This window comes from Balaenoptera ricei, chromosome 5 (genome assembly GCF_028023285.1).
Source record: "Balaenoptera ricei isolate mBalRic1 chromosome 5, mBalRic1.hap2, whole genome shotgun sequence".
In the NCBI taxonomy this organism is placed as follows: domain Eukaryota; kingdom Metazoa; phylum Chordata; class Mammalia; order Artiodactyla; family Balaenopteridae; genus Balaenoptera; species Balaenoptera ricei.
In genome coordinates this window covers 33,682,309-33,708,327 of record NC_082643.1, presented here as the reverse complement: position 1 = coordinate 33,708,327, position 26,019 = coordinate 33,682,309, and the positions used below count along the sequence as shown (strand labels likewise).

The following is a 26,019-nucleotide window of genomic DNA, read 5'->3' as shown; positions in this document are numbered from 1 at the left end:
TTTCCCATCATTAAAGTTTGTGCAACATGTGGTTGATAAAGGATGGCTCTCTGTATCTGTGTGATGCTGCTAGTTAAAAAGTGAAACATTCCATCAGCTGGATGTTTCCTCTATAGATCAGTCAGTATAATTGGCTCCTTGTTTTTACTCTGGATTGACCCACGCTGCTTCTCACACACATCAACGATTTACCAAAGGAGTTTACCATATACTGTTTACAGTACAATCTAAAAGAGCACTGTCCAATAGAACTTTCTGTAGTAATGGAAATGTTCATTGTATCTGCACTGCCCAATACAGCAGCCACTAGTCACAGGTGGCCATTGTGCATTTGAAATGTGGCTGGCGTGACTGAGGAACTGAATGTTTAATTTTAGTTAATTTAAACAGCCACATATGGCTAGTGGATACCGCATTGGACAGGGGAAACTAGAAGACTGTTGTGTATCTTTGGTTACCAAATTTTCGAAATCCAGATTCTGGGCAGGTGGTCAGACAATGGGACAATAAATGTTTGTTAAATTAACTTGGTAGAATATTTGGAATTGGGCATAGTCCATTTAGGCATTAGATATGTAGTTGACATACATGTGTAAACCAAATTATATTTTTTCTTTCACTTAAAGTAACATATTATGACTTCAAATATTGGGTTTTATTGTGGTAAATAAATATACAATTTACGATGTTAACCTCTTTTGAGATATAATTCAGTGGCATTAAGTACATCCACATTGTTATGCAACCATCACTACCGTCCATCTCCAGAATTTTCGTTTTTTCCAAACTGAAACTCTGTATGCATTATACAGTAACTCCTCATTCCTCCCTGCCTTCAGGCCTTGACAACCACCATTCTACTGTCTCTAGGAATCTGACTATTCTAGGTACCTCAGATAAGTGGAATTATACAATATTTGTCCTTTTGTATCTGGCTTATTTTATTAAGGTTCATCCATGTCGTAGCATGGGTCAGAATTTCCTTCCTTTTTAAGGCTGATTAGTATTTCATCATATGTATATACCACATTTTGTTTATCCATTCATCTGTCAATGGATATTTTGGGTTGTTTCCACTTTTTAGCTATTGTGAACAATACTGCTATGAACATGGGTATATTAATACCTGTTTAAGGCCCTGCTTTCAAGTCTTTGGGGTATATATACTCAGAAGTAGAAATGATGGATTATATGGTAATTCTATTTTAACTTTTTGAGGAACTGCCATGCCAAGGAAGTTTTCAGTATTTATTTTTCATGATCAGCATTTGCTAAAGACTATTTAAAACTTTTGCTGTAAGTTTCTTTTCTTCCCCACATCTCCAAGTGGTTAATTATTAGCAAATTAAACTTTAACTGGAGAGCTTTCCAACTCATTGCACCCTCATTTTTTTTTTTTTTTTTTTTTTTGACTGCACTGGGTCTTCCTTGCTGCACGCAGGCTTTCTCTAGTTGTGGTGAGCGGGGGCTACTCTTCATTGCGGTTGCACGGGCTTCTCATTGCAGTGGCTTCTCTTGTTGCAGAGCACAGGCTCTAGGCATGTGGGCTTCAGTAGTTGCGGTGCGTGGGCTCAGTAGTTGTGGCTTGCAGGCTCTAGAGCACAGGCTCAGTTGTGGCACATGGGCTTAGTTGTCCCACGGCATGTGGGATCTTCCCGGGCCAGGGATCAAACCCGTGTCCCCTGCATTGGCAGGCAGATTCTTAACCACTGTGCCACCAGGGAAGTCCCACCCCCTAATTTATTTTTATATTATATGTTATATAAACATGTATTATATATTAGATTCAGCATTCACTCAAAAAACATGGCCTATGATGTATGGTGGGTACTCAATGTTCTTGAAAGACTGTCATTCATTACTTAGCATTATTCATATAAGTATACATGTTTGCTTTCTGAATGTTATTGAAACAAATATGATCTTTTATCGTAGCCATTCCTTATTATAGTGCTGAATTTTGTGACACAATGTAGTGTGATACAGTAGAATACACAAACAAACAAATGTGGATTTGATTCCTGGCTCCAGTGCCAACTAGTGGTGTGACTTAGCTCTTCCTGAGACTCTGTATATGGAATTGGTATGATAACGCCCACCTCATGGAGAATTAACTGTTGTGTAATACATGAAAAGGCCTGCCATGGTACCTATCCCATCATAAGTACTCAGCAAGTGTTAGTTCCTTCCCTTATGTTGTTCCCTGTTAAACCTGTGGGTTAGAAAACACAACTGTGGAAAAGAATATGAATTACCGATTGCATCATAGAAAGAATCATGAAGTGTTAACACTAGAGAAGTTATTAGAGATTGTTTCTTAGAAGATTCATACAGAATTCATTGTAAAGTGAGGCAAGGAGAAAACAGAAAACAAGACTAGGTCATTAATTTTTTTCGACAACCTTTTACTAAACCTAAATTATGTAATAAGGTTAAAGAGTTGAAAGGCAAGTCCCTGCCCTCATCAGCTAGAGTTCATTGTCTAGTGGGGAAATATGGATAAGTAAACAGTTATAATACTGTGATAAATTCAGTGTAGAGATAAGTACACTGCATGCATGCACAAGCGTGGAGAATAGGCACTAAACCTAGACTGCCAGAATCCAGCCATGTTTTTTGGGAAATGAGAGGCCGGAGCTGTAGATTGAAGGGTGAATAAGAACATTGGATAGAGTTGTGAGCAAAGGATAATGACACAGAAGAAACTCTATGAGCCTCCTGCACAATGTGTGAAAGAGATCATGGCTGGAGATTATGTTTGTGGAATGAGCCAAAAGTGATAAGGGGAAAGAGATAGACAGGAGCCAGAAAAAGTAATTTTAATGCCATGGAAAGTAATTTTAACTGCATTATAAGACAGTGGATTGAAGGTTGGAGGTTGGTGACATAACCACATGTGTGTTTTAGAATCTGTCTGAAAGAAAGCTGAACAAATAAGAACTGAAAAGTCCTCATTGGATTATTCTAAGAGTCATTAGAGGAGGAAGCTTAGATGGTAGAGGACTGTGCTGTGAATGGGAGGCGAACAAGTAAACACAGTGAGGAAAGGAGATGATGGAAGGGAGAACTTGTCACTGCTTTATTAAGATATAGTTCACATATGATACAATTCACCCACTTGAAGTATACAGTACAGTAGTTTTGGTTTATTCATGGAGTTCTACAAGCATCACCACAATCTAATTTTACAACATTTTGTCACCACAGAAAGAAACCCTGTACCCATTACCAGTCACTCTGAGGGAGATTTTTTTTTTTAAATGGATAGGTAATTGACCATGCTTCTGTGTTAATTGGAAATATCCAAAAAGAGAGAAGCACATGAAACATAGAAGAAAGAAAGCATGAAATAGACTGCCAAGCTCTATGAGGAAAAGGAAAGGAACAAAATCCAGAACACGGATAGATAAAGCACCGGACAGCGGGAAACAATACTGCCTTGTCTGCGGTTAGAGAGTGGAAGGTTAGCCTGGGGACTGGTGTAAGTAAATGTGCCTGAATGAGGTGGAAAGGCAACAAGATTATGAGGGTTTGTGCCAAAAGTGAGGTAATATTTGTGGAAATACCTGACATAGTGATAGGTGCTTAACTGATGCTCAATAATATGTAAATTATTATTTCCTTTACATGTTTTTCTCTGTTCTCAATAGTGGGAGAATAGATGTAGAAAAAAGTTGAATAGAGAAGGGGTGTGCATGTGTGTGTGTGTGTGTGTGTGTGTGTGTGTGTGTGTGTAATTATACATGTGGAGAGAGAGATGGGGTTTGGCCATGAGAGTATGGTGGAATATATAAAAAAAGGATTGAGGGACTTCCCTGGTGGTCCAGTGGTTAAGATTCCACCTTTCAATGCAGGGGATGCAGGTTAGATCCCTCGTCAGGGAACTAAGATCCCACATGCCGCGGGGCAACTAAACCCGCGTGCTGCAACTACTGAGCCCACATGCTCTGGAGCCCAGGCGTCACAGCTAGAGAGAAGGCCGTGTGCCGCAACACAAGAGCCCACGTGCCTCAACCAAGACCTGGCACAGCCAAATAAATAAATAAATAAATATTTTTTTAAAAAGACAACTAGGAGCAACTGTAAAGGGATATAAAAGATTTTTCTTTAAAAAAAAGAATTGAGAGTGGAAGGGTGGTTAATGAAATTGTTAAAGGGATATTGTTGAAATGGTGGATCTAGGCTGGTTTGGGTAAATAAGACAGGGCCTTATAAATTGGGAAGGTTTATTCTTTCATTAATTTTTCATTCACTTATTCAACAAATATTCGTTTTGTTCAAGGTGCTGAAAATACAGAGATGAGCGAGAAAGTCAGTCCAAACCCCTTCCCTCATGGAGCTCACATTCCAATGAGGTGCACAGAAAATAAACAATAAAAACTAATTTCAGTTAGTGATGAGTGCTATAAAGAAAAAAGGCTGGGTTACAGAATACACAGTGACTTGGGAGTAGAACAGTCTTTCAGAGAGGTCGCTCACAGACTGCCTCTGTCTTCATAAAATGTTTCCTTCCACACTTTGAGAACAATGGAAATTCATATAAGGAAACTCCGGGAGGCAGCTCCCATTGCTCTACTCTGGCCAACCATGTGCCCGTAACCCCAGGCCAGGACAGCCTCCCAAGCCTTGTCAAGTCTTGCTAGTTGTAAAGCTTCCGCTATCACCATCTTCTAATGTACTCTCCACCCCATCTCCAGGCCGTACCATTTTTCCTTCAGAATCTTGTTCTTCTAAGAGGCTTTAACATCCCTAATACTAGGAAATCTGTGCATACACTTGGCTTATATTGAAACATTATCCCTGTGAAATCACAATAATGGTACCAGGATGGATTTGTGCCTCTCTAGTATTAAAAGCAGACTAGACTAGGCTTATTTCTGGTCACTATGATATACTTGGTTCAATCAGGGACACTTAGATGTCCACACAGTCATACACAGAGGCAGGCTTCCCACATACAAGTCGTGTATTCACTTACTACTTGGGAAAAGCTCCATTCCTCTTGAGAAAGCTTTATTCTAGAGTGAATGATTAATACATATGGTGCAGTAAGTGATCATAAAAATAATCTCTCTATAAAAAAAGCGCTAAACAATAGAAATGATAACCATAAGAGGAGGAAGAGTAATCAGAGAAACAGCCTGCAGCACGTTAAACTTTTATGTTGTTTTTAATTTTTAGAAAACAGCTGGGTTGTCAGTGTACAACCATGTCTGTATTCGCATATGTCACACACCAGAAAGAATTATTTTTCAGGCAAATTTGCTTTTCCTCCCCCCCCCCCCCCCCCAGCCAAATATCTGTGACCTCTGACTAGAGGATATATTCTTACCTTGAGCTCTTTATTCTAACAGACCTCTTGACTCTTCATTATTTCTCTATTTCCTTGGGGTACCTTTTTCCCTTTTTCTCTACCTTTACCACTTTTAATCTACTCTACTTTCCTAGTATTACATATATGTTTTTATAGACAAGGTACAAATAAATAAAAATTGGTTATTTTCTGATGATTAATTCTGCTGAATTTGGTTTGACTCATTCACCTTTCTTCCTTCTACCGGCATTTCAAAAAAAAAAAGAAAGAAAGAAAGAAAGAAAAACTAAAAACCATGGAAAGAAGAAATTAAAAAGAGAGAAAACTTAGGTTAATTGAATTCAGAGTCAGATCTGAGTAAGAATAAATATTTTTATTAAGGAAAAAACCTTGTTCCAAAATCCAAATTCACAAAATAAATTAATGATGAGTTGAATATTAACTTTATAAAATAATGTTTCTTTTCCTAAAAAATGTAAAATAAGTATTTTCCTTAAAGACTTTCTTTAATATATTTAGAATATAATTGTATTTATAGGCATGGTTTCTAGAACAATTCTATATCCTTTCTTATATCCAGAGTTCTCCTGTCAATTATCATGTAAATGATATTTGCTATATCCAAAAGTTCAGAGCTCAGTTAGCTTCCTTAGTGTAAAACAGTTCACTGATGGAGTTTTATTAGGTCAGAAATAAGTGTTTAAAAATTGTAAGTACAGTGATGTGCTCTGAGTGAGATGTGTACACTACATATCTGAGCACAAGGGAGAAACAGCCAACCCAGATTTAGGCAAGAATAACCCACCTGAGTATAATCCTGAAAGAATGAGGAGTTAAGTAGGTGAAGCAGTGGAAAGCAGGGAACACAGTGTATGGGAAGGAGCACTGTACAGCCCCATGGCTGGAGAATAACGTGTGGGGAGTGGCGGGGGGGGGGGGGCATAAGAAGTTGGTGATGAAGAGCAGTTAGGTTGATGGTGTCTCCAAAGCACATTTGGAAACCATTTATGTCTGTCATTAGTCTAAGCCACCGTCATCATCTCTCCCCTGACTAACATTAGTAGTCCTGGTCACCCTTTTCTACCCTTTACTACCTACAATCCACTTTCCAGAGAGCTGCCAACGTGACATTTTAAAACTGTAAATCAGATCACATCCCTCCTCTACTTAAGCTTTCCTATTTCACATTAAACAAAGAATAAAATTCTGCTTGGTCCACATGATCTGGCCCCTGCCTGCCTCTCTGATCTCATGCCATGCTGTTCTCATCCTCATTCGTGTGCGCCGTTTCACTGACCTTCTTTCTGTTCCTGAGCCTGTGAAGGTTGTCACTGGATTAGCACCTTTTTATGATAGCCATTTTCTCTGACTATCCCAGATTTTCACATGCTGGCTCCTTGTCATTCGTGCCTCGGCTTGAAGGTCGTCTCTTCAGCAAGGGCTTGCCTTCATACATCCAATCTAGTATCTTTTTGTTACTAATTTTAACTTAATTTAAAGCTGAAGACTGATACATATGATACAGATTGAGACTTGAGTCACCTTGGGCATAGTCAGTTTTCTTAAATGTTCTATGTGTACTTGAAAAACAATGGGCGCTCTACAGTTTTTAGGAGTAGAGGCAGTTTTACCATATGATATGAGTAATGACAAGTGAGGAGTGTAATTAATGAATGTGATTTTTGTTATTAACATTAGTTATTGTTCTGTGGTATATTTGAACTTAAGCTAAAGAATCCTGTACTGCTATTCTTTCTCAAGTTGTTATGCTCTCTTTTTATATTTTTCCTATTTCTACTCTAAAACTATCAGTTCTTACTTCTTGTTACCAGGTCAGTATGTCTGCCTTTTGGGTACCTGTCCTCTTAGTCAACAATTAGCTATTTTTTAGATGTGATAGCCTGAGAAACCAAATAACCAGATATGATAGAACTAAATTTAAAGTAAATAAATAGGTTTTGATTACTTCCTCAGCTACAAAAGTATAAATGATAGTAATCAAAACTCTATGCTCTAGTTTTAAGCTTCAATGGAACGGAATAGAGCTTCCAGAAATAGACATATGATATATGAAAATATATGATAAAGGTGGTATTTTAAATCACTGGGAAAAGGCTGTCTTATTCAACATGTGGTGTTAAGACAGCTAGCTAACTGTTATAGCAAAAATTTAGATCCCTATTTCACATCTTAAGGTAAAAGAAATTACAAATGAATTACATGTTTTTGTTTGGAATAAAGATTATATTGTAAATATAAAAAATGCAACTACAGGACTTAGAAAATACTGTAGGTGAGTATTTTAATAATTTTTGGAATGGAGAAGGCCCATTTTGTAAGTCAATATCAAAACCAAAAGTCATTAAGGAAATTGATATATTTGTCTACATAAAAATTGAAGTTATTGTACATCCAAAAAAAACAACAAATGACAAAGTTCAGGAACAGATAATTCACAAAAGATGAAATACAAGCCACAAATGTATGAAACCTCACTAGAAATCAGTGAAATTCAATTTAAAATCCAACAGCATTTTTTACCTATTAGATCATCTAAAATGAAAAATAATGAAAATTCCTCATGTCAGTTAGAAACACACATTGTCATATATTTGGTGAGGATAAAATAGATTGAATTTTTATAGCAATCTATCAGTTTTTAAAATACTCACCCACTATTTACTTAGAACTTTAACCAAAAGGAATAATTGAACACATATGTAAAAAAAGATGTTCAAGTGTATAGTTATTCATAATAGCAAAAAAACCCCATGAAAACCAAAACCACATAAATGTCTAACAATAGAGAAACTGGTTAAATAAATATTGGTAAATCCATACAGTGGAATGCTATATACATCATTAAAAAATATTGCTATCTAGTTCTATGTGTATTGCTATGGAAAAATACTTTGCCATATTACATGGCAAAACAGATCATGTTATGAAACATAGAAAATACAAATTTTATAATGTGTATATATGCATTAGGAAATTTCTGTAATTATAGACCTCAAGATGTTTATATGGTCATCTCACCAAAGATAGTCATTATCTTTGGTTAGTGAGATCATGGAATTCTTTTATTTGCTACTTTCTGTATTCTGAAATTTGTTTCTCTTTAAAATCAAGAGGAAAAAGCCAACCCACAACTCTTTCTCTCTTTTGAGGGGGAAAAGTCTCTGCTTGAAAATCCAAACAAGTGATGCACGTTAACATGAGGATAAGGATACTGACTTTGCTTTTGGCTGTTTGGAGGTCTCTTGTAATTACTTTGTGGCACTGGCCATGTTTAACATTGCTAGGATAGTGACTTTGTATAATGATCTTCGTGTAACTTTGATAAAGAAGAAGGAATTTACAATTTCTTAACTTTTATCTCTCTCAGAAATTAGAGTACCTCTGATCTCTTAGATTGTTATTTAACTCACTGAACTAGGATTCTTTTTCATACTTTTTAGCAGTTTGAATTTATTTCCTCATTGTTCCCAGCATATTTGAGGAGGACCGAAAAAGATTACTTATACTCTTAGGGAGAATATCTTAGATACATCACTGTTGATTGTAGTCCTTATCATCATTTTCTAAAAGCAGGAAGGCTTTTGACCTATGATTCATGAATTCTCAATCTCTGGGTTCACTACTAAATTGTGTGTGTGTGTGTTTGTATATAATTAACTTGTATATAAAGGGATTTAACAACTTATTTATCCAAAAAATGTGCATTAACTCTGAAAATTCAAATACTCTGAAAGTATAAAATAAAAGAGTAGAAGGCGTCGGTCCCTAAGTTTAGACTCTGTTAGCTAATGCGAGTCTCATGCTAAAGTCAGCTATAGCAATTTCTATATGATGTGCTTTGATATGCACAGAAAAAAAGCCTCTGCCATAGACTTCATTGCCTTTCACTCAGTGCTTGAAACTTTACCATTAGAGATCATTTATTTGGTTACAGATTTTTTTTTTAAACGATTTTTTCCAGTCATTCAGCTCTCTGTGCGTAGAACTTGATAGGAGGTTTTGACAAAAGGAAAAGTACAGACACAGCACAGGGTCTGAGCAGCCATTATGAAGGGAGGGCAGGGGCAGATCCTGGGGTGCGCTGGAGCTGGGAAGCAGAGGTGGAGGTTCAAAGAGCAAAAGATACACTGCAGGTAGATGTTGCATAGGATAGCATTAATATGAACAATATCATCCGTGCTTTTCCATCTTTTTTTTTATAAATTTATTTATTTATTTATTTATTTTTGGGTGTGTTGGGTCTTCGTTTCTGTGCGAGGGCTTTCTCTAGTTGCGGCGAGAAGGGGCCACTCTTCATCGCGGTGCGCGGGCCTCTCACTATCGCGACCTGTCTTGTTGCGGAGCACAGGCTCCAGACGCGCAGGCTCAGTAGTTGTGGCTCATGGGCCTAGTTGCTCCGCGGCATGTGGGACCTTCCCAGGCCAGGGCTCGAACCCATGTCCCCTGCACTGGCAGGCAGATTCTGAACCACTGCGCCACCAGGGAAGCCCTGCTTTTCCATCTTGCACCTTATTGTAAGTACTCACTACATTTCCTCTGGAAGCATCATTTTCTCCTTTACTTTTCAAGCAAATACAATGTGATTTTATGTTTATGTGAGTTTGGAAATTGAAGTTATTTATTTCCTTCTGAAAATGGAACTCAGCTCTATTTACATAGATGGGTAGGGAAGAGGAAAAGGAGAGCCATGATATTGCTCAATTTAAACAATTATATACAATGGGTCTCATAATATGAAAGTAAAACCTGAAAATTTCTCCCTACGTTGTGTTTCGTGTCAGTGGTTGCTTTTCCCTCTTCCAAATTTATCCTTCCAAATGCTGTTTTAGTAACACATAATCACTCTGAGAAGGTCTGTTTTCCAAAAGAAGCAGCAGCAGTGTTTAAGTTCACATGACCCCAGTTTCATGACAGCGGTAGCAAATCAGATGTCTTATCCAAGGAAAAGCATTTTTGGCTTAGAATTCAATCACTTTCATGGTGGGAGTCAACAGCTTATTTCAGCTCTAACACTACTGCAGAACACTGGCTGCAGTGAATCTTTCAGAAAGCGTAAACACAATTGGTATTTATAGCATTGTTAACATTTGTTAAATAGTTCGGGGAATGGTGTGTAAGCCCGTTTTAAGCAGGTGGGGCAGGAATTTTTGTAGTGACTGCAGTGAGATTTAAGAGTAGGACCTTAGGACCACATGGTCACGATGGTCGTAGCAAGAGAATAAAGTATAAGTATTGAATACAGTAAGTTAAGGCTTCACGCAGCCACAGTTCAGGGCGTTACAAAAATAATCCTGAAGCATCTCTAGCCAGAAGTGTGTTACACAGATGGCAAATTTGACACAGTGCGGGGCAGGAACTGCACAATGAAAAGACAAACAGTAAAGGATTCGTCAGGTTTTCATTGAAAACCTACATTTAAAAATACCTTGAAATTATGCCAGACTTCCTTGTACATTAAAAGCACAAAGTTTCCCTTGGTCAATTAAACATTAAAGTTGTCAGGAAAGCTAATCTTTGTATTTTGCTAGTGATTATGCCTATTACAAACTTATTAGTTAAATAGGTGTAGCTGAATTATACATGCAAGGACATAAAGCAAAGTATTAATATTTTTATGATTTTTTTTCCTCTATCAGCTACCCAAGGAATCCTGAGCAATTCCATGTGCTGATGACTTCTGTCATAAACCCCTGATCCCTTCAGGCACCATCTTCATTTTAAATTGAAAGTATGAAAAGTACTCTCAAATCAAGTGACTAAATTTTGTTCTCAAAAGTTTACACTAAATTCAAGTTTCTAGAAAGATTAAGATTGAAAAATTACTTAGATTTGAAAAATCTATGTAAGATTATTTGCAAGTATAACAGATTGCTGACTGTTACAATAGCATAGTCAAATTTCTAATTTCAGAATAGCAATGTTGTTTTATTTCTAACAAAGACGAGGAAGTTTACTTAGAATCACTACTTTTAGTTTCCATTATTGGTGCAAAGAGGGAACTGAGATTCTATTCATACAGTATTTAGGAAATGCTTAAGTGCAAATTTTTTAAATGTTAGATATTATTTAACTATGTCATAACAGTAAATGTATTGCCTTCCCTCTCTCTGTCCCTGCCAGTACTGTGTAATTGGGGTGTGTGTGTGTGTGTGTGTGTGTGTGTGTGTGTGTGTGTGTTGTCTTTCAGGCTTAAGTGCCTTGAGGTCAAGGATTCCTAACTGCACCTCATTCCAGTGTTTGTACATGGTAGATACAAATATTATTGAAAAAAATAGATGAAATGATTCTTACCAAATGACTGTTTCTTTCCGTAACATAGTTTAAACATATTTGTCTGGTTTTGAGAAATAATTTAACCTCCTGAATGCAACTATCCTGAATTTTTTTTTTCTTTAAGAACTTTTTACTATGCTTTCACTATGTTTTCCTCTTAGTATTGGCAGCCTTTCTGAAGCAACATTCCACTTATTTTTCTAGGCAGGCTGCTTTATCTACTCGTTTCCAGTAGCTAGAGATGGAGGTGTTTTGAATGAGCACATCAGTGTTCTAGACAGAGATACTGTTTGAAATTATCCATGAACACAGCGCCGCTGAACATTATTGAGTGACGTTTGTTTCTGTTGGTTGTGTCTGCTCTGACTAGCTGGTTTCTTTCAGATTGGCAGCTGGGATTATGCTGCAGTGGATGGACAGCTACAAGAAGTGGAGATTGCAGTGAGGCTGAGCTGGGCTGGGCTGGGCTGGACCTCAGGGTAACGTGCCTGGAATATATGGGCTCGGTTAAAAGCACTAATAGGAAATCTATGCATATTTTCACAATTTATAATTACATCATATTTCACCCTGGTAACTTCCATAATATTATTGAGTAAAAATATAAGTAAAAATAGTCCTTTTCCTAATTTCCCCTCTCCCCTGGTTTCTTATCACTGTATTCGTTTTTTTTTTTTTAGAGGTTTACTTTATTTAGCTAGCTGCTCTTTCTCTTTGCTCTTTATGTACTGTATGCCATCATGATATGTATATGCTTCCAAATACCTAATGTAAGTAAAACATTGTTTACTTGCAAAGTGTATATACCTTTCTAAATATTTAGTTAGCGATAAATGATGGTAAAATATTGCTAAAACTAATGGCTCCTTGAAATCAGATAGAAATAATTTAGGAAATAAGCTCAAAATAACAAAATTAACTTTGTAGCAAGGTCTATTGATTTCATAGTGTTTGACCAGTTTATCAGTTGGAATTGTCCCTAGGTGGTTAAGAAATACTTCTGGTTACTATGTTAATGGAAAAATTAAATTTCATAAAGCTATATTGCATATTGTCAGATTTTTCTTTAGATTTTTATGTTTTTTAGTTTTAGATTTGTTTCAAAATGGAAATTTTTTATTACTCTATTTTAAAAGTAATACATGCTTTGTCTAAGATATCAAATAGTATAAAAGTGAAGAAGGTATTAATTTTTATTCTGCCAGTCTTTTCATCTACCCCCCACCAGAGATAATAGCTGATAAGTTTATGTACCTTTCCAGATTTTACACGTGTGTATTTATGTATGTGTATACATGTACTCACATAACACATGTTAGTGTGTGTTTATATAGTTTAATTTTATTTTATTTTTAATTTTTTTATTTAAATGAGATAATAAACGATATTCTTTGATGATTTGGAATTTTTTTTAATCAATATACTATAGACTAGTTTCCATGTCACATATATTCAGTTCAACTCACTCATTTTAATGACTGCATAGTATTCCATTAGCATAATTTAATTAGTTTTTTCCCCTAATTTTTACTATTATAAAGTGCTATAATAACCATCTTTGTATCTTAATCTTTTCGCATTCATCTGACTCCACTTTTATGAAAATTTGTAGAAGTGGAATCAATAGCTCAATCTTTATCAGAAAACATAAAAATTTGACTTTTAACTAAATTTTTGTTTTTCTCTATGTCTAATTTCTCAAAATTAAAAAAAAAAGTTTGTCTTTCAAGTCCAAATTTACATAGAATTACTTCTGTTCAATTAACTTATTTCTTCACTATATACATCTTTTGTGTGGATTACTTTGCATAATTTGTTGGTTAAATATCATCTGGTGTTTATTTTGAATGTAAAATCTGATTGACTTTTTAAAATTCCATATGCTGGTAGTATATCCATGACACTTGTTTCTTGATAGGCTACTTATCTTTTACATTATGCTTTACAAAGCTTGATTCCTATATATTTTTTATTTCCAGGGCACTGTGAATATTTATATTCCAATCTTAAAAGATTTCTTTTAGGTTCATTATGCTATTTTTTAAAATTTTGTTCACTTATTGTTCTGACTACTAAAAAGTAACTCTGTATTTAATTTCTTATGTTAAGAGGGAGCCTGGTTTCACAACGTTTCTAAATGATGCTTTGCCTTTTTTTTTTTTTAAAGCAGTTAGAGGTATTATGCAAACAAGACCATTTATATTATAAAGATAATTTTCTCTTTTAGAGTCTTCATCCATTTTTAATCAAGTGCATCTAGTTGTTACAGGTTTTCTTTTGGCCTTAGTAGTTAATATTATCAGGATTTTTGTCCTTTAGGAATTAAATACTAACATATGTAATAATTAGTATGCTTTTTTAATTTGCTAATACCAAATCTGGATTTTTAACAGTGGCTTCAGAGGGCACTGAGGCTGGTTAACTAGAAAGTTGGTCAGTAAACAGTGGAAACTGGTCAAATATCCAGCAAGTTTTTCTCCAGCTTAATTCAAGTGTGTGAAGGGCAAGGGGGAGAAGTAGGCACAAGTGATAATATGATACGTAACACAGGAGAAATCACTAAATGGCCTTATTGTGACTCTTTCTAAACATTGAAAAGTGAATTAATTCTGAAATCCAAAATATGAAGTCTTATTTGGATTTGTAAATATCTTTCGGTAAGGAGTTACTCTAGAATCTTAAGATAGCCTTCTAGTACTTAATTTTGGTAATATCAGAAATTTTTAATATACTAATAAATGGCATGTTATTTCTTAATAAATGATTTTTTCAGTTTCCCTATCCCAATTTTATAGTGCTTTTAGATGTAAATATATAGGGGATAAAATGCAATTTCAGAGTTGTGTGCTTAAAAAAAAGCAGAGTACATATGTGTTTACCTTAATTGCATCCATATGTTTAAGTTATTCCTCCCCCAAACTCATCTTAAAATAAAGTTTTACAGCTTTATTGTTGGTTACTAAGTGTTGTACTGAGTTAACTTGTTTCCTCTGTTAGATTAAAAAGACCACTTCAGAGAGACTAAAATAGTCACTGTTAAGTTGAAGCCCTACATTGTCACTAAGCCAGTCTACTTTCCTTTACTTTTCTCTCTTTTCTTTCATTCTTTTGTTTTATCTAGTGTGTGTATCTATATTCTCTCTATATGTAATATCTCTTTCTCTCTATATAGCCATAAAATCATGCAAGTATGCAATGGTTGGCACAGAAAACAATAGAATGCACAACTTGCTGAAAATCTTTTCATAATATTTCCATTTAGAAATCCATTAATAAATTCTCTAGGTAATATTTGAGATGCTGTTTATAAAACATAAATATGTGGTTTTACTGGAATGTCTTGAAGTATTTGCATAGTCTTTTTTTATTACTATGTATTTCAACATCTGGAATGCTGCCTGCTGATTTCAGGTTTATTATAGAAAGTAGTAACAGGCTATTTACAGAAATAATTGGGAATTGATGAATAAGAATGAAGTAAGCTTTTCAGTAGAAAATTTTTAAAATTTTTATTGGAATATAGTTGCTTTACAATGTTGTGTTAGTTTCTTGCTGTACAGCAAAGTAGTAGAAATGTTTAATAGAATGTCTTTTCAGTGCTGGGCTGCTCTATAATAGTGTTAGGAGTGTATCTCTTAGCTGCATACCTGCTGAATTACGCTGACTTGGATAACCATTCATTCATTAAGTAAATATTGATTGAGCACCTACTGTGTGTCAGGCCCCCAGAAGCACAGAAATACTTAGAAGTCTCTGGTCTCAGGAAGACTTATAGTCTAATTGATAAGATAGAAATTAGACCAGTAATTAGAATTTTAGTTAAGTAGTAGTAGGGGTCTGTGCGCATTGCTCCAAAGCAACAGGGCGGGGCAACAACAGTCTGGCTGAGATCTAGAAAGAGATTTCTCAGAGTACAGAGATGCTGAGCTGAGTCTTAAAGAATGAAGAGGAGGCAACTGCACAGAGAAAGGGAATAGAAAAAATCGGAAAACAAATAACGGAAGCAGTTTGACACATTACATCACACGTTATAGAGTGTGAGAGGGACAGTGTCAGGGCATGAGACTGGAAACATAGGCAGGAGCTAGATTACTATTATTAACCTTAATTATAAGTGGTTAGTAACATTTATTAAATGCTTTCTTAACCTCAGCCAGACACCATGTTGTCTTTTATGTATATGCTGTAATAGTAACATCAAACACTGACCTGTCAAGAACTGTCCCAAGTGTTTTATATTATCTCATTTAATCTTCACAGCAACCCAATAAAGACCCACTGTCATTATTACCATTTTTAGACGAGGAAACTAAGGCATAACTTGCCGGAGTCACTCAGCTAATATGTGATAAAGCTAATATTTGAACTGAGGCGGTCTGATTGCAGTGTCTGCATACTTAACCCCATGCTACGGGGCCACGCCGTGATAAGGAATTTGGATGGAAGGATTTTAACTAGAGAAGTCACATAATCACATTTGCAGCTTTAGGGTTGAACATCTCCTTTCAAGTCCAGGTGTGTTTAACCCTTCTGAACAAAGATGAAGGCTGCTGGCTAATGTTTTCAATTTGGGGTCATTTTTTGATATTTTTGTTCTCAGTGTAGTTTTGCAGTAGACTTGAAAAAATAAACTGCTTAAAGGTAGGCACAGTCCCCTATTTTCCAATAAATCTTTCTAGCACATTGCCTAGGCTGAACCACCACCTTAAAATAACCTACGGCCAAATGTGTTAATAATTATTGAAATTGACTAATGGGTACATAGGGATCCATTATCCTATTCCATAATAAAAATTTAACATAATAAACAAATTCTAAAAATATATCACCTGGGACCAAAACTCTCTTGGTGAAGGAGAGTTCATTAAAAACAGTTTAGGCATTTGGTAGAGTTCATTAAGCTACGCTCTTACCTATTCACCTTCCTGAATGTTATACCTGTATGTTTCCTGTGATTTCAAACCTCCGTTATGCCTCTGAATTTTCTATTGCTGTATACAAAGGGCTGAAGGGAAAAGTGAAGAGAGTAATAAACAAAATTACTTGAGGGGCTTTTTCAAATCACACATATTCCCCCAGGATTTCTCACTTGGCCCTTAAGAATCACTGCTACAGGGAGACACTGGAGTGTTGTCATATCCCTCAGGTGTGTAGGGGGCTGAAAGTGAGAATTACTGCCTTTAGTGACATCCTTCAGAACTTTTCTAAGAAAGGCTCTTTTGACTGCTTTGTAACAGCAGCTGTCAGCCTTCACTTATCACTCCCCCATTCTCCTCCTCACCCCCATTTTGCCTCATCAAGAACTGTGCTTGTTTGTTGTCCCACTATAACCCTAGATGAGGCACAAGGGTCTGGGCGGCCTTGCTGTATAAAAGGTACTCAGTAAACTTGTTTGTTGTGTGAATACTATGTACAAAGTACTGTTCTTCCTGCTGCACACTACTAAAATATGATATTCTGACCCTATAGTATAGTTGCTGAGACAGACCAGTAATCTCATAAAAGCTAAATAACATTACAAGGAAGCCTGAGTCAAGTATGTAATCAGCAGCATGAATAGGCTATAAGATTTGGGAAATGTTACACCAACAAGGTAGAACTCAAGCAGGGTTTTCTAGAGAGGGGTACGCCTTAGAAAACTGAAGATGAGGAGAACTAATCTAGGAGAGTCAGCGGCATGAGAGAAAACGTAAGGCAGAAATGGCTGGTTACATTTGTGGAAGAAAATCAGCTTGACAGTACAGGGCATAGGATGAGGGAATGAAAGTTAGAGAGGTAGGAAGACTTACATTGCCTAGCGGTAGGTCTTTATCTTTTTTTTTCTTTTTAAATTTTTTATTTTGAATAATTTTAGACACAGACAAGTTGCAAACATAGTAGAAAAATTTCCTGTGTACATTTCTTCCCAGGCTCCCCTAAGATCAGCACCTTACATAATCTTAGTAAAATGATCAAGACCATAAAAATAACGTTGGTTCAATATAATTAACTAAACTACAGACCTTGTGAAATGTCATCACATTCTTTAACGATTCTTTTTCTGTCTAATGATCTTATGCAGAATTCCACGTTGTATTTAGTTGATACTTTCTTGGTTTCCTTCTATGTGTAACAGTGACTCGGTCTTTGCGTCTCTTTAATGGTCTTGATATTTGTGAAAAGTGGTCAGATATTTTGTTGAATGTCCCTTAATTTGTCTTTCTGATATTTTCATGTGATTCGAATGAAGTTATTTATTTTTTGTCAAGGATACCATAGAAATTATATAGCATTCTTCTCAGTGCCTCATATCAAGGAGTAGGCCTTTGTCTTTTAAGTACTGGCAGTTAATTGAAGACATTTGATCAGGGCAGTATTATATAAAGGAGAGTTTGAGCTCAATTCTGCAGGATACACACATAAACACAGTGAGAGGGCAAGATCAAAAACCATTGACTTGAATTTCTCTTGCATGAATGACACCCAAATCAATACCTCTGATGTTTCATCCCAGAGCGAGTCCCGGGCTTTCTTTTGAGCACTGGACATCTCAACCTGGCTCGACGGCTATCACTAGTTCTCCCTCACAGAAACTTGTATTTCTATTTATTGCCTTACTACTCTAAAATATGCAAGTTCAAAAGAAAAGAATTTGTGTTGTCTTTTCTCTTTTCTTCATTGCTCAAAGTCATCAGTCACTAAGACCTGTTGATTTTGCCTTAGATCATAGTTTGCATATTTATCCCTTTCTTGCAAATAGCACAGCTTCCATAAGGACTGAGGTATACAGTTCCTTATGTTTTAGACTGCTCTCTGAACCTCCAAGGAGATCTCCCTGTCTCTCGGCACTTAGCCCTGCAGTATACTTTGAAATCCTGAGCCAGATTTCAGTTTTTTTCAATAATGTATTCATCATCATCATGCTCATTGTAAACTCCTGAAGCATTTCTTCCTTCTCTATTTTAGCTGTGTTAAACGGGGATCGTGCTGAGCCCCAAACCCAGCAATAATACAACATTTTATTTAGTGCCTTTTATGTGCTTGGTATTATGCTAAGCACCTTATATGTATTATTTAACTTTCCAAACAATTCTGTGAGCTAGGCATTATTATTATTATCTTTATTTTATCAATGGGGAAACAGATTAAGCTACTTGTTCAAAGTCATGCAGCAGATAAATGGTGAAGTCAAGATTAGCACTCTGAACCATCTGACTCCATAGGCCCAGTGTGGAAGCAATCTGTTCCCTGCTCCCCTTCTTTTTATTATTATTTTTTTTAACATCTTTATTGGACTATACTTGCTTTACAATGGTATGTTAGTTTCTGCTGTATAACAAAGTGAATCAGTTATACATATACATATGTTCCCATATCTCTTCCCTCTTGCGTCTCCCTCCCTCCCACCCTCCCTATCCCACCCCTCTAGGTGGTCACAAACCACCGAGCTGATCTCCCTGTGCTATGTGGCTGCTTCCCACTAGCTATCTATTTTACATTTGGTAGTGTATATATGTCCATGCCACTCTCTCACTTTGTCACAGCTTACCCTTCGCCTTCCCCATATCCTCAAGTCCATTCTCTAGTAGGTCTGTGTCTTTATTCCCGTCTTGCCCCAGGTTCTTCATGACTTTTTTTTTTTTTTTCCTTAGATTCCATATAGATGTGTTAGCATACGGTATTTGTTTTTCTCTTTCTGACTTCACTCTGTATGACAGACTAAGTCCATCCACCTCACTACAAATACCTCCATTTCGTTTCTTTTTATGGCTGATTAATATTCCATTGTATATATGTGCCACATCTTCTTTATCCATTCATCTGTTGATGGACACTTAGGTTGCTTCCATGTCCTGGCTATTGTAAATAGAGCTGCAATGAACATTGTGGTACATGACTCTTTTTGAATTATGGTTTTCTCAGGGTATATGCCCAGTAGTGGGATTGCTGGGTTGTATGGTAGTTCTATTTTTAGTTTTTTAAAGAACCTCCATACTGTTCTCCATAGTGGCTGTATCAATTTACATTCCCACCAACAGTGCAAGAGGGTTCCTTTTTCTCCACACTCTCTCCAGCATTTATTGTTTCTAGATTTTTTGATGATGGCCATTCTGACCGGTGTGAGATGATATCTCATTGTAGTTTTGATTTGCATTTCTCTAATGATTAACGATGTTGAGCGTTCTTTCATGTGTCTGTTGGCAATCTGTATATCTTCTTTGGAGAAATGTCTATTTAGGTCTTCTGCCCATTTTTGGATTGGGTTGTTTGTTTTTTTGTTATTGAGCTGCATGAACTGCTTGTAAATTTTGGAGATTAATCCTTTGTCAGTTGCTTCATTTGCAAATATTTTCTCCCATTCTGAGGGTTGTCTTTTCTTCTTGTTTATGGTTTCCTTTGCTGTGCAAAAGCTTTTAAGTTTCATTAGGTCCCATTTGTTTATTTTTCTTTTTATTTCCAATTCTCTAGGAGGTGTGTCAAAAAGGATCTTGCTGTGATTTATGTCATAGAGTGTTCAGCCTATGTTTTCCTCTAAGGGTTTGATAGTGTCTGGCCTTACATTTAGGTCTTTAATCCATTTTGAGTTTATTTTTGTGTATGGTGTCAGGGAGTGTTCTAATTTCATACTTTTACATGTACCTGTCCAGTTTTCCCAGCACCACTTATTGAAAAGAATTATTGAACACTTATTGAAGAGGCTGTCTTCTCTCCACTGTGTATTCTTGCCTCCTTTATCAAAGATAAGGTGACCATATGTGCATGGGTTTATCTCTGGGCTTTCTACTACAGGCCAATATCACTGATGAACATAGATGCAAAAATCCTCAACAAAATACTAGCAAACAGAATCCAACAGCACATTAAAAGGATCATACACCATGATCAAGTGGGGTTTATTCCAGGAATGCAAGGATTCTTCAATATATGCAAATCAATCAATGTGATACACCATATTAACAAACTGAAGGAGAAAAACCATATGATCATCTCAATAGATGCAGAGAAAGCTTTCGACAAAATTCAACACCCATTTATGATAAAAGCTCTGCAGAAAGTTGGCATAGAGGGAACTTTCCTCAACATAATAAAGGCCATATATGACAAACCCACAGCCAACATCGTCCTCAATGGTGAAAAACTGAAACCATTTCCATTAAGATCAGGAACAAGACAAGGTTGCCCACTCTCACCATTATTATTCAACATAGTTTTGGACGTTTTAGCCACAGCAATCAGAGAAGAAAAAGAAATAAAAGGAATCCAAATCGGAAAAGAAGAAGTAAAGCTGTCACTTTTTGCAGATGACATGATACTATACATAGAGAATCCTAAAGATGCTACCAGAAAACTCCTAGAGCTAATCAATGAATCTGGTAAAGTAGCAGGATACAAAATTAACGCACAGAAATCTCTGGCATTTCTATACACTAATGATGAAAAATCTGAAAGTGAAGTTAAGAAAACACTCCCATTTACCATTGCAACAAAAAGAATAAAATATCTAGGAATAAACCTACCTAAGGAGACAAAAGACCTGTATGCAGAAAATTATAAGACACTGATGAAAGAAATTAAAGATGATACAAATAGATGGAGAGATATACCATGTTCTTGGATTGGAAAAATCAACATTGTGAAAATGACTATACTACCCAAAGCAATCTACAGATTCAGTGCAATCCCTATCAAACTACCACTGGCATTTTTCACAGAACTAGAACAAAAAATTTCACAATTTGTATGGAAACACAAAAGACCCTGAATAGCCAAAGCAATCTTTTTTTTTTTTTAAATGTAAATGACTGCTTATATTTATTTATTTATTTATGACTGTGTTGAGTCCTCGTTTCTGTGCGAGGGCTTTCTCCAGTTGCGGCAAGTGGGGACCACTCTTCATCGCGGTGTGCGGGCCTCTCACCATCGCGGCCTCTCTTGTTGTGGAGCACAGGCTCCAGACGCGCAGGCTCAGTAATTGTGGCTCACGGGCCCAGTTGCTCCGTGGCATGTGGGATCTTCCCAGACCAGGGCTCGAACCTGTGTCCCCCGCATTGGCAGGCAGATTCTCAACCACTGCGCCACCAGGGAAGCCCCCAAAGCAATCTTGAGAACGAAAAATGGAGCTGGAGGAATCAGGCTCCCTGACTTCAGACTACACTACAAAACTACAGTAATCAAGACAGTATGGTACTGGCACAAAAACAGAAATATAGATCCCCTTCTTTTTAATGAGGGGAAATGCATGTGGGCTGTTGGGCGGGGACTACCGAAGGCAGCAGCAGTCAAAGGAAAGGGCACCGGCCTTGCTAACTGTTTCTAAAAGAGACAAGGTTCACATTCATAAAGCAAGTCATAAATCCATATATCATAAAAGAGCAGGGCTCCCACGTCCTTCTTTGTGACTACCTTAAGCTTCAAGTTGCCCTTTTGTGATATTTTTTTCCTCAAGACTGTCCTTGATGTTGATCATAAATTGATTTTACCCCATCAAAAGATGTTTTAGCTGCTGTTCTGAAATGATCCTAGTCTCTACTCCTTACTTCCTATTGGCTCCTTTTCTGGTTTGTGATGTCTGAGACCAGCCTTATCTCCTACTATATAAAACCAACCCTTGCCTAGCGTGCTGCTCTAATTGTGTGTGCACATACTTTGTTCACTGTAATGATGATGATGATGTTGATATTAGAGGTACTTTATTAATTCAGTCATTAGATTGTAAGCTCATGTTTTTTGTGTGCTCAGTCTTATCGCTAGGCCCTGGCATAGCCCCTGGCAACAGATAAGCAGAAAGAGTAGCTTAATGGTTGAACATATGAGCTCTAGAATCAAGCTGCTGGGGTGCACATTTTGAGTCTGCCATTTAATTACCGTGTGACCTTGGACAAGATACTTAAGTTCTTTGTGCATTATTTTCCTTATCTATAAAATGGATATAGTAAAGTACTCACATCATACAATTTAAAGATTAAGTGATATAAGATAGTAAAATCACTTAGAAAAGTTCCTGGCAATAATAAGTACTAAATAAATATTTGTTATTGGTGTTGTTAGCAGCCCTCAATGAGTATTTTTTTAATATAAATTTATATATTTATTTATTTATTTATTTATCTATCTTGCTCCTTTGGGTCTTCATTGCTGCGCGCGGGCTTTCTCTAGTTGTGTGGAGCGGGGGCTGCTCTTCATTGTGGAGCACAGGCTCCAGGTGTGCGGCCTTCAGTAGTTGTGGCAGGTGGGCTTCAGTAGTTTTGACGCACGGGCTTAGTTGCTCCGCGGCATGTGGGATCTTCCCGGGCCAGGGCTCAAACCCCTGTCCCCAGCATTGGCAGGTGGATTCTTAACCACTGCGCCACCAGGGAAGCCCCTCAATGAGTATTTGTTGGCTGCATTTTCAGGGTCTAATCTCTACTAATAAGCACTTCGCTGTGTTTTTTACATATATATCGTTTATTCATTAATATAACACTATAAGGTTGGTACTATTATCCACATTTTACAGGAAGAAAATTGAAACTTAGGTTGAATGACTTGCCCTAGGTCACATAGCTTTTAAGTGGTGTGCAGTCAGGATTTGCACATGGTCCATGTGACTTCAAAGCCTGTGCTGCTTTCACCGTAACCCTCAGCTTTCACAGAGGTGCTTTCCAGTCTTTTCTGCCTAAGCAAGTCATAGTGCATTCCTTGAATTTATTGGACTGACTGCATCAAACTGTTACTCAACCATCCAAATACATGCCCTGCTTTCTATATTAGGAATACTTTCTTCAAGGGCAGAAACATTGACACCTAATACTGCTGTATACATAGTTGACGATTATGATTGAATGCATAAATGAATGAATTGCTATCATCGTTTCTTCAAAGGTCATCGTAAAGGACTACTAATGGTATCCTTACCAAATAAAAAAAGGAAACTAATACTGGATAATGATTGTATTTCCCTGTTTATGATTTATTAATTGCCTACAGTCCTGTAGCGCATATAATAATTGAATACTCATTTTCTTAAGGATTAAAAAATAGCATGATGAACATATATTCCCTTACAGAGAGGTTTTCTTCATCCTTTTAGCCCAGGAGTTAAGAATACTGACTGTGTGGGGTGTTGAGGTCATCTTTCTGTATCTTTGCTTCCTTCTGTCCCCTCACACATACTATAGCATTTATTCATTCACCCAATTTAGGGATCTAAGAGTGAAGAAGAGAGGTAAGGTCCTCGCTCTCATGGATCTTGTATTTTAGTGGGAGGAGACAGGCATAAACAAGTAAACAAATAAAATCATTACAGATAGTGACCGCATCTGGCATTTAACAGTTTTCCTTGATGAGGTTGGGAAGTGAGCATCTCTGCTGGGTATACAGGAAGAGCCGTGGTCGGAAGCGCGCGACAAAGGGCACAGGCACACATCTTTCGAAAACGGCGCACACACATGTTTCTTGTGTTTGGTCAGTCCCCGGGTTAACCCTCTCATGCTTGGATACAACATATGGCTTTTACTTTGTTGTTTAGCCACTTAGGTTCAAAGAGACTGTCAGCAATAATGCTCTTCAAAAGTAATAGCATCAAGCGATTTTCACAGGTGCTGGGTTTCTTTTTTCTACTTCCCAGGGTGAGATGGGGCCTAGAATCAAAGCAGCAGTAGGTTTTCTCTATACCTGTAAAAGATTAGCTTTAGTCATCAGGGATGATGCAAGCAGGGGAAAAAAATGCAAGAAAACAGAGATGAAGCCAAAAAGGACAGTTTCTGATTGTAATGGCTGGTTTCTGTTTCCTATCACTGAGCAAGATGAGAAAGTTTTGCAGGGTTTTGTAGGAACAGCTTCCACGGTAGTGAAGAATGACCTCACCCTCAATGCCCTACCAGGTGCTTAGCCCCACTGTGAAAATACAAGGTTGATTTCCAACATGAAATAAGCCAGAAGTATGGAATGACATTTTCAGGTGACGGTTGTGGTTCTTTTGCCTGTAATTAGCACCTCTTAACCCTCAAACTTGCCCGTGCCTTTTCCAGGCTGTCGAAGCACAAATCCGAAGTTTTGGGCAGACGCCTTCTCAGCTCCTCATAGAGCCCCATCCTCCCAGAGGTTCTGCCATGCAAGCGGTAAGTGCTGCCTGCACTCTCCTCATTTCTTGCCTCTCTTTGAGACCCTGCTTGACATTCATAACTGTTTTTCATTGTGCTTGAGATTCTCCACCACATCTGGGCCTGTTCTTCTTATGCACTCTTTGTGAACTTGCTAACAGCCAACAAATATGGCCTGTTCTCCTGCAGTCTTCGGGAAGCAGACGTTGCTCCAGTGCTCTAGTATTTCATCAGGTTGTGCTCTGTGTTGCAGAATTAAAAGGTCCATAATTGTCTCATACCCTCACTCTAGGACAGAATCTCCAGACATGGGATGGATAACTTTTCTGGTTTGACCCTATGAGTGTCTAGATTAGTTTTCCTATTGTGTTTATTCTTTACATCCCAATATGTTTTTCAGTTTGGGAATTTCAGTTTGGGAAGTAATCCTAATATGTAGGAAATGTTACTGAGAGTCAGGGACCTTGGAGGAAGAAATGATGACGACGATGATGATATACTATACATCCAAAGCTTAGTGCATAAAACAGTGATTTATATTTCCTGTGATTCTGAGGGACAGATGGGCATTTCTTGTCTTTCACCTTGGCTCCCTCACGGACTGCTGGGGCAGGTGCTGAGACGCCAGACCGCTCTTTCCACGTGGTCTTTCATCATCAAGGAAGTTCGCCCAGGCCACTCCCATGGTGGGAGCCGTGTTCCAGGAGAACACTTCGGCATGACTTCTTGAAGCTTGCTTTTGAACGTGCGTAACACTGTTTATGCCGCATTCTATTGGTCAAAAGCAAGTTCAGTCAGAGGCCAGCCCAGAATCAGGAGTAGGGAAATAGACTAGAGCTGTAAAATATGTGGCTGTTCCTCTTTTATGGTTCCTGAAATTTCAGGGGGAAATACTTTAATGATAACGAAAATTCAGCATAGGAACAAATACTGAATGGCATGACAAAAATCATATTTTAAAACTACAGGCGATAGGGATTATATTTTTTCTTGAATTGTCCCTCAATAAAACAGGTTGCTCATTACCGTTTTAAATTCAGAGTAGGGGATATAACGTCTATTTCCATAAATGTAATGAATAATTTTTTTTAAATTTATTTACTTACTTATTTATTTATTTATTTTTGGCTGCGTTGGGTCTTTGTTGCTGGGCACAGGCTTTCTCTAGTTGTGGCGAGCGGGGGCTACTCTTCATTGCGGTGCGTGGGCTTCTCATTGCGGTGGCTTCTCTTGTTGCGGAGCATCAGCTCTAGGCACGCGGGCTTCAGTAGTTGTGGCTCATGGGCTCAGTAGTTGTGGCTCGCGGGCTTACTTGCTCCGCGGCATGTGGGATCTTCCCGGACCAGGGCT

The 26,019-nt window shown here is 37.3% G+C and overlaps 1 protein-coding gene across 3 annotated transcripts in view; it reads left to right on the top strand.

The window, feature by feature from the left end:
• The window catches only part of LRBA (LPS responsive beige-like anchor protein), a 737,360-nt gene that overhangs the window by 663,196 nt on the left and 48,145 nt on the right, over positions 1 to 26,019 (top strand). For all 3 annotated transcript variants that reach the window (XM_059922597.1, XM_059922598.1, XM_059922596.1), the window contains exon 49: positions 24,598 to 24,687. In XM_059922597.1, the coding sequence (XP_059778580.1) occupies positions 24,598 to 24,687 (90 nt within the window). The remainder of the gene's footprint in view (positions 1 to 24,597; positions 24,688 to 26,019) is intronic.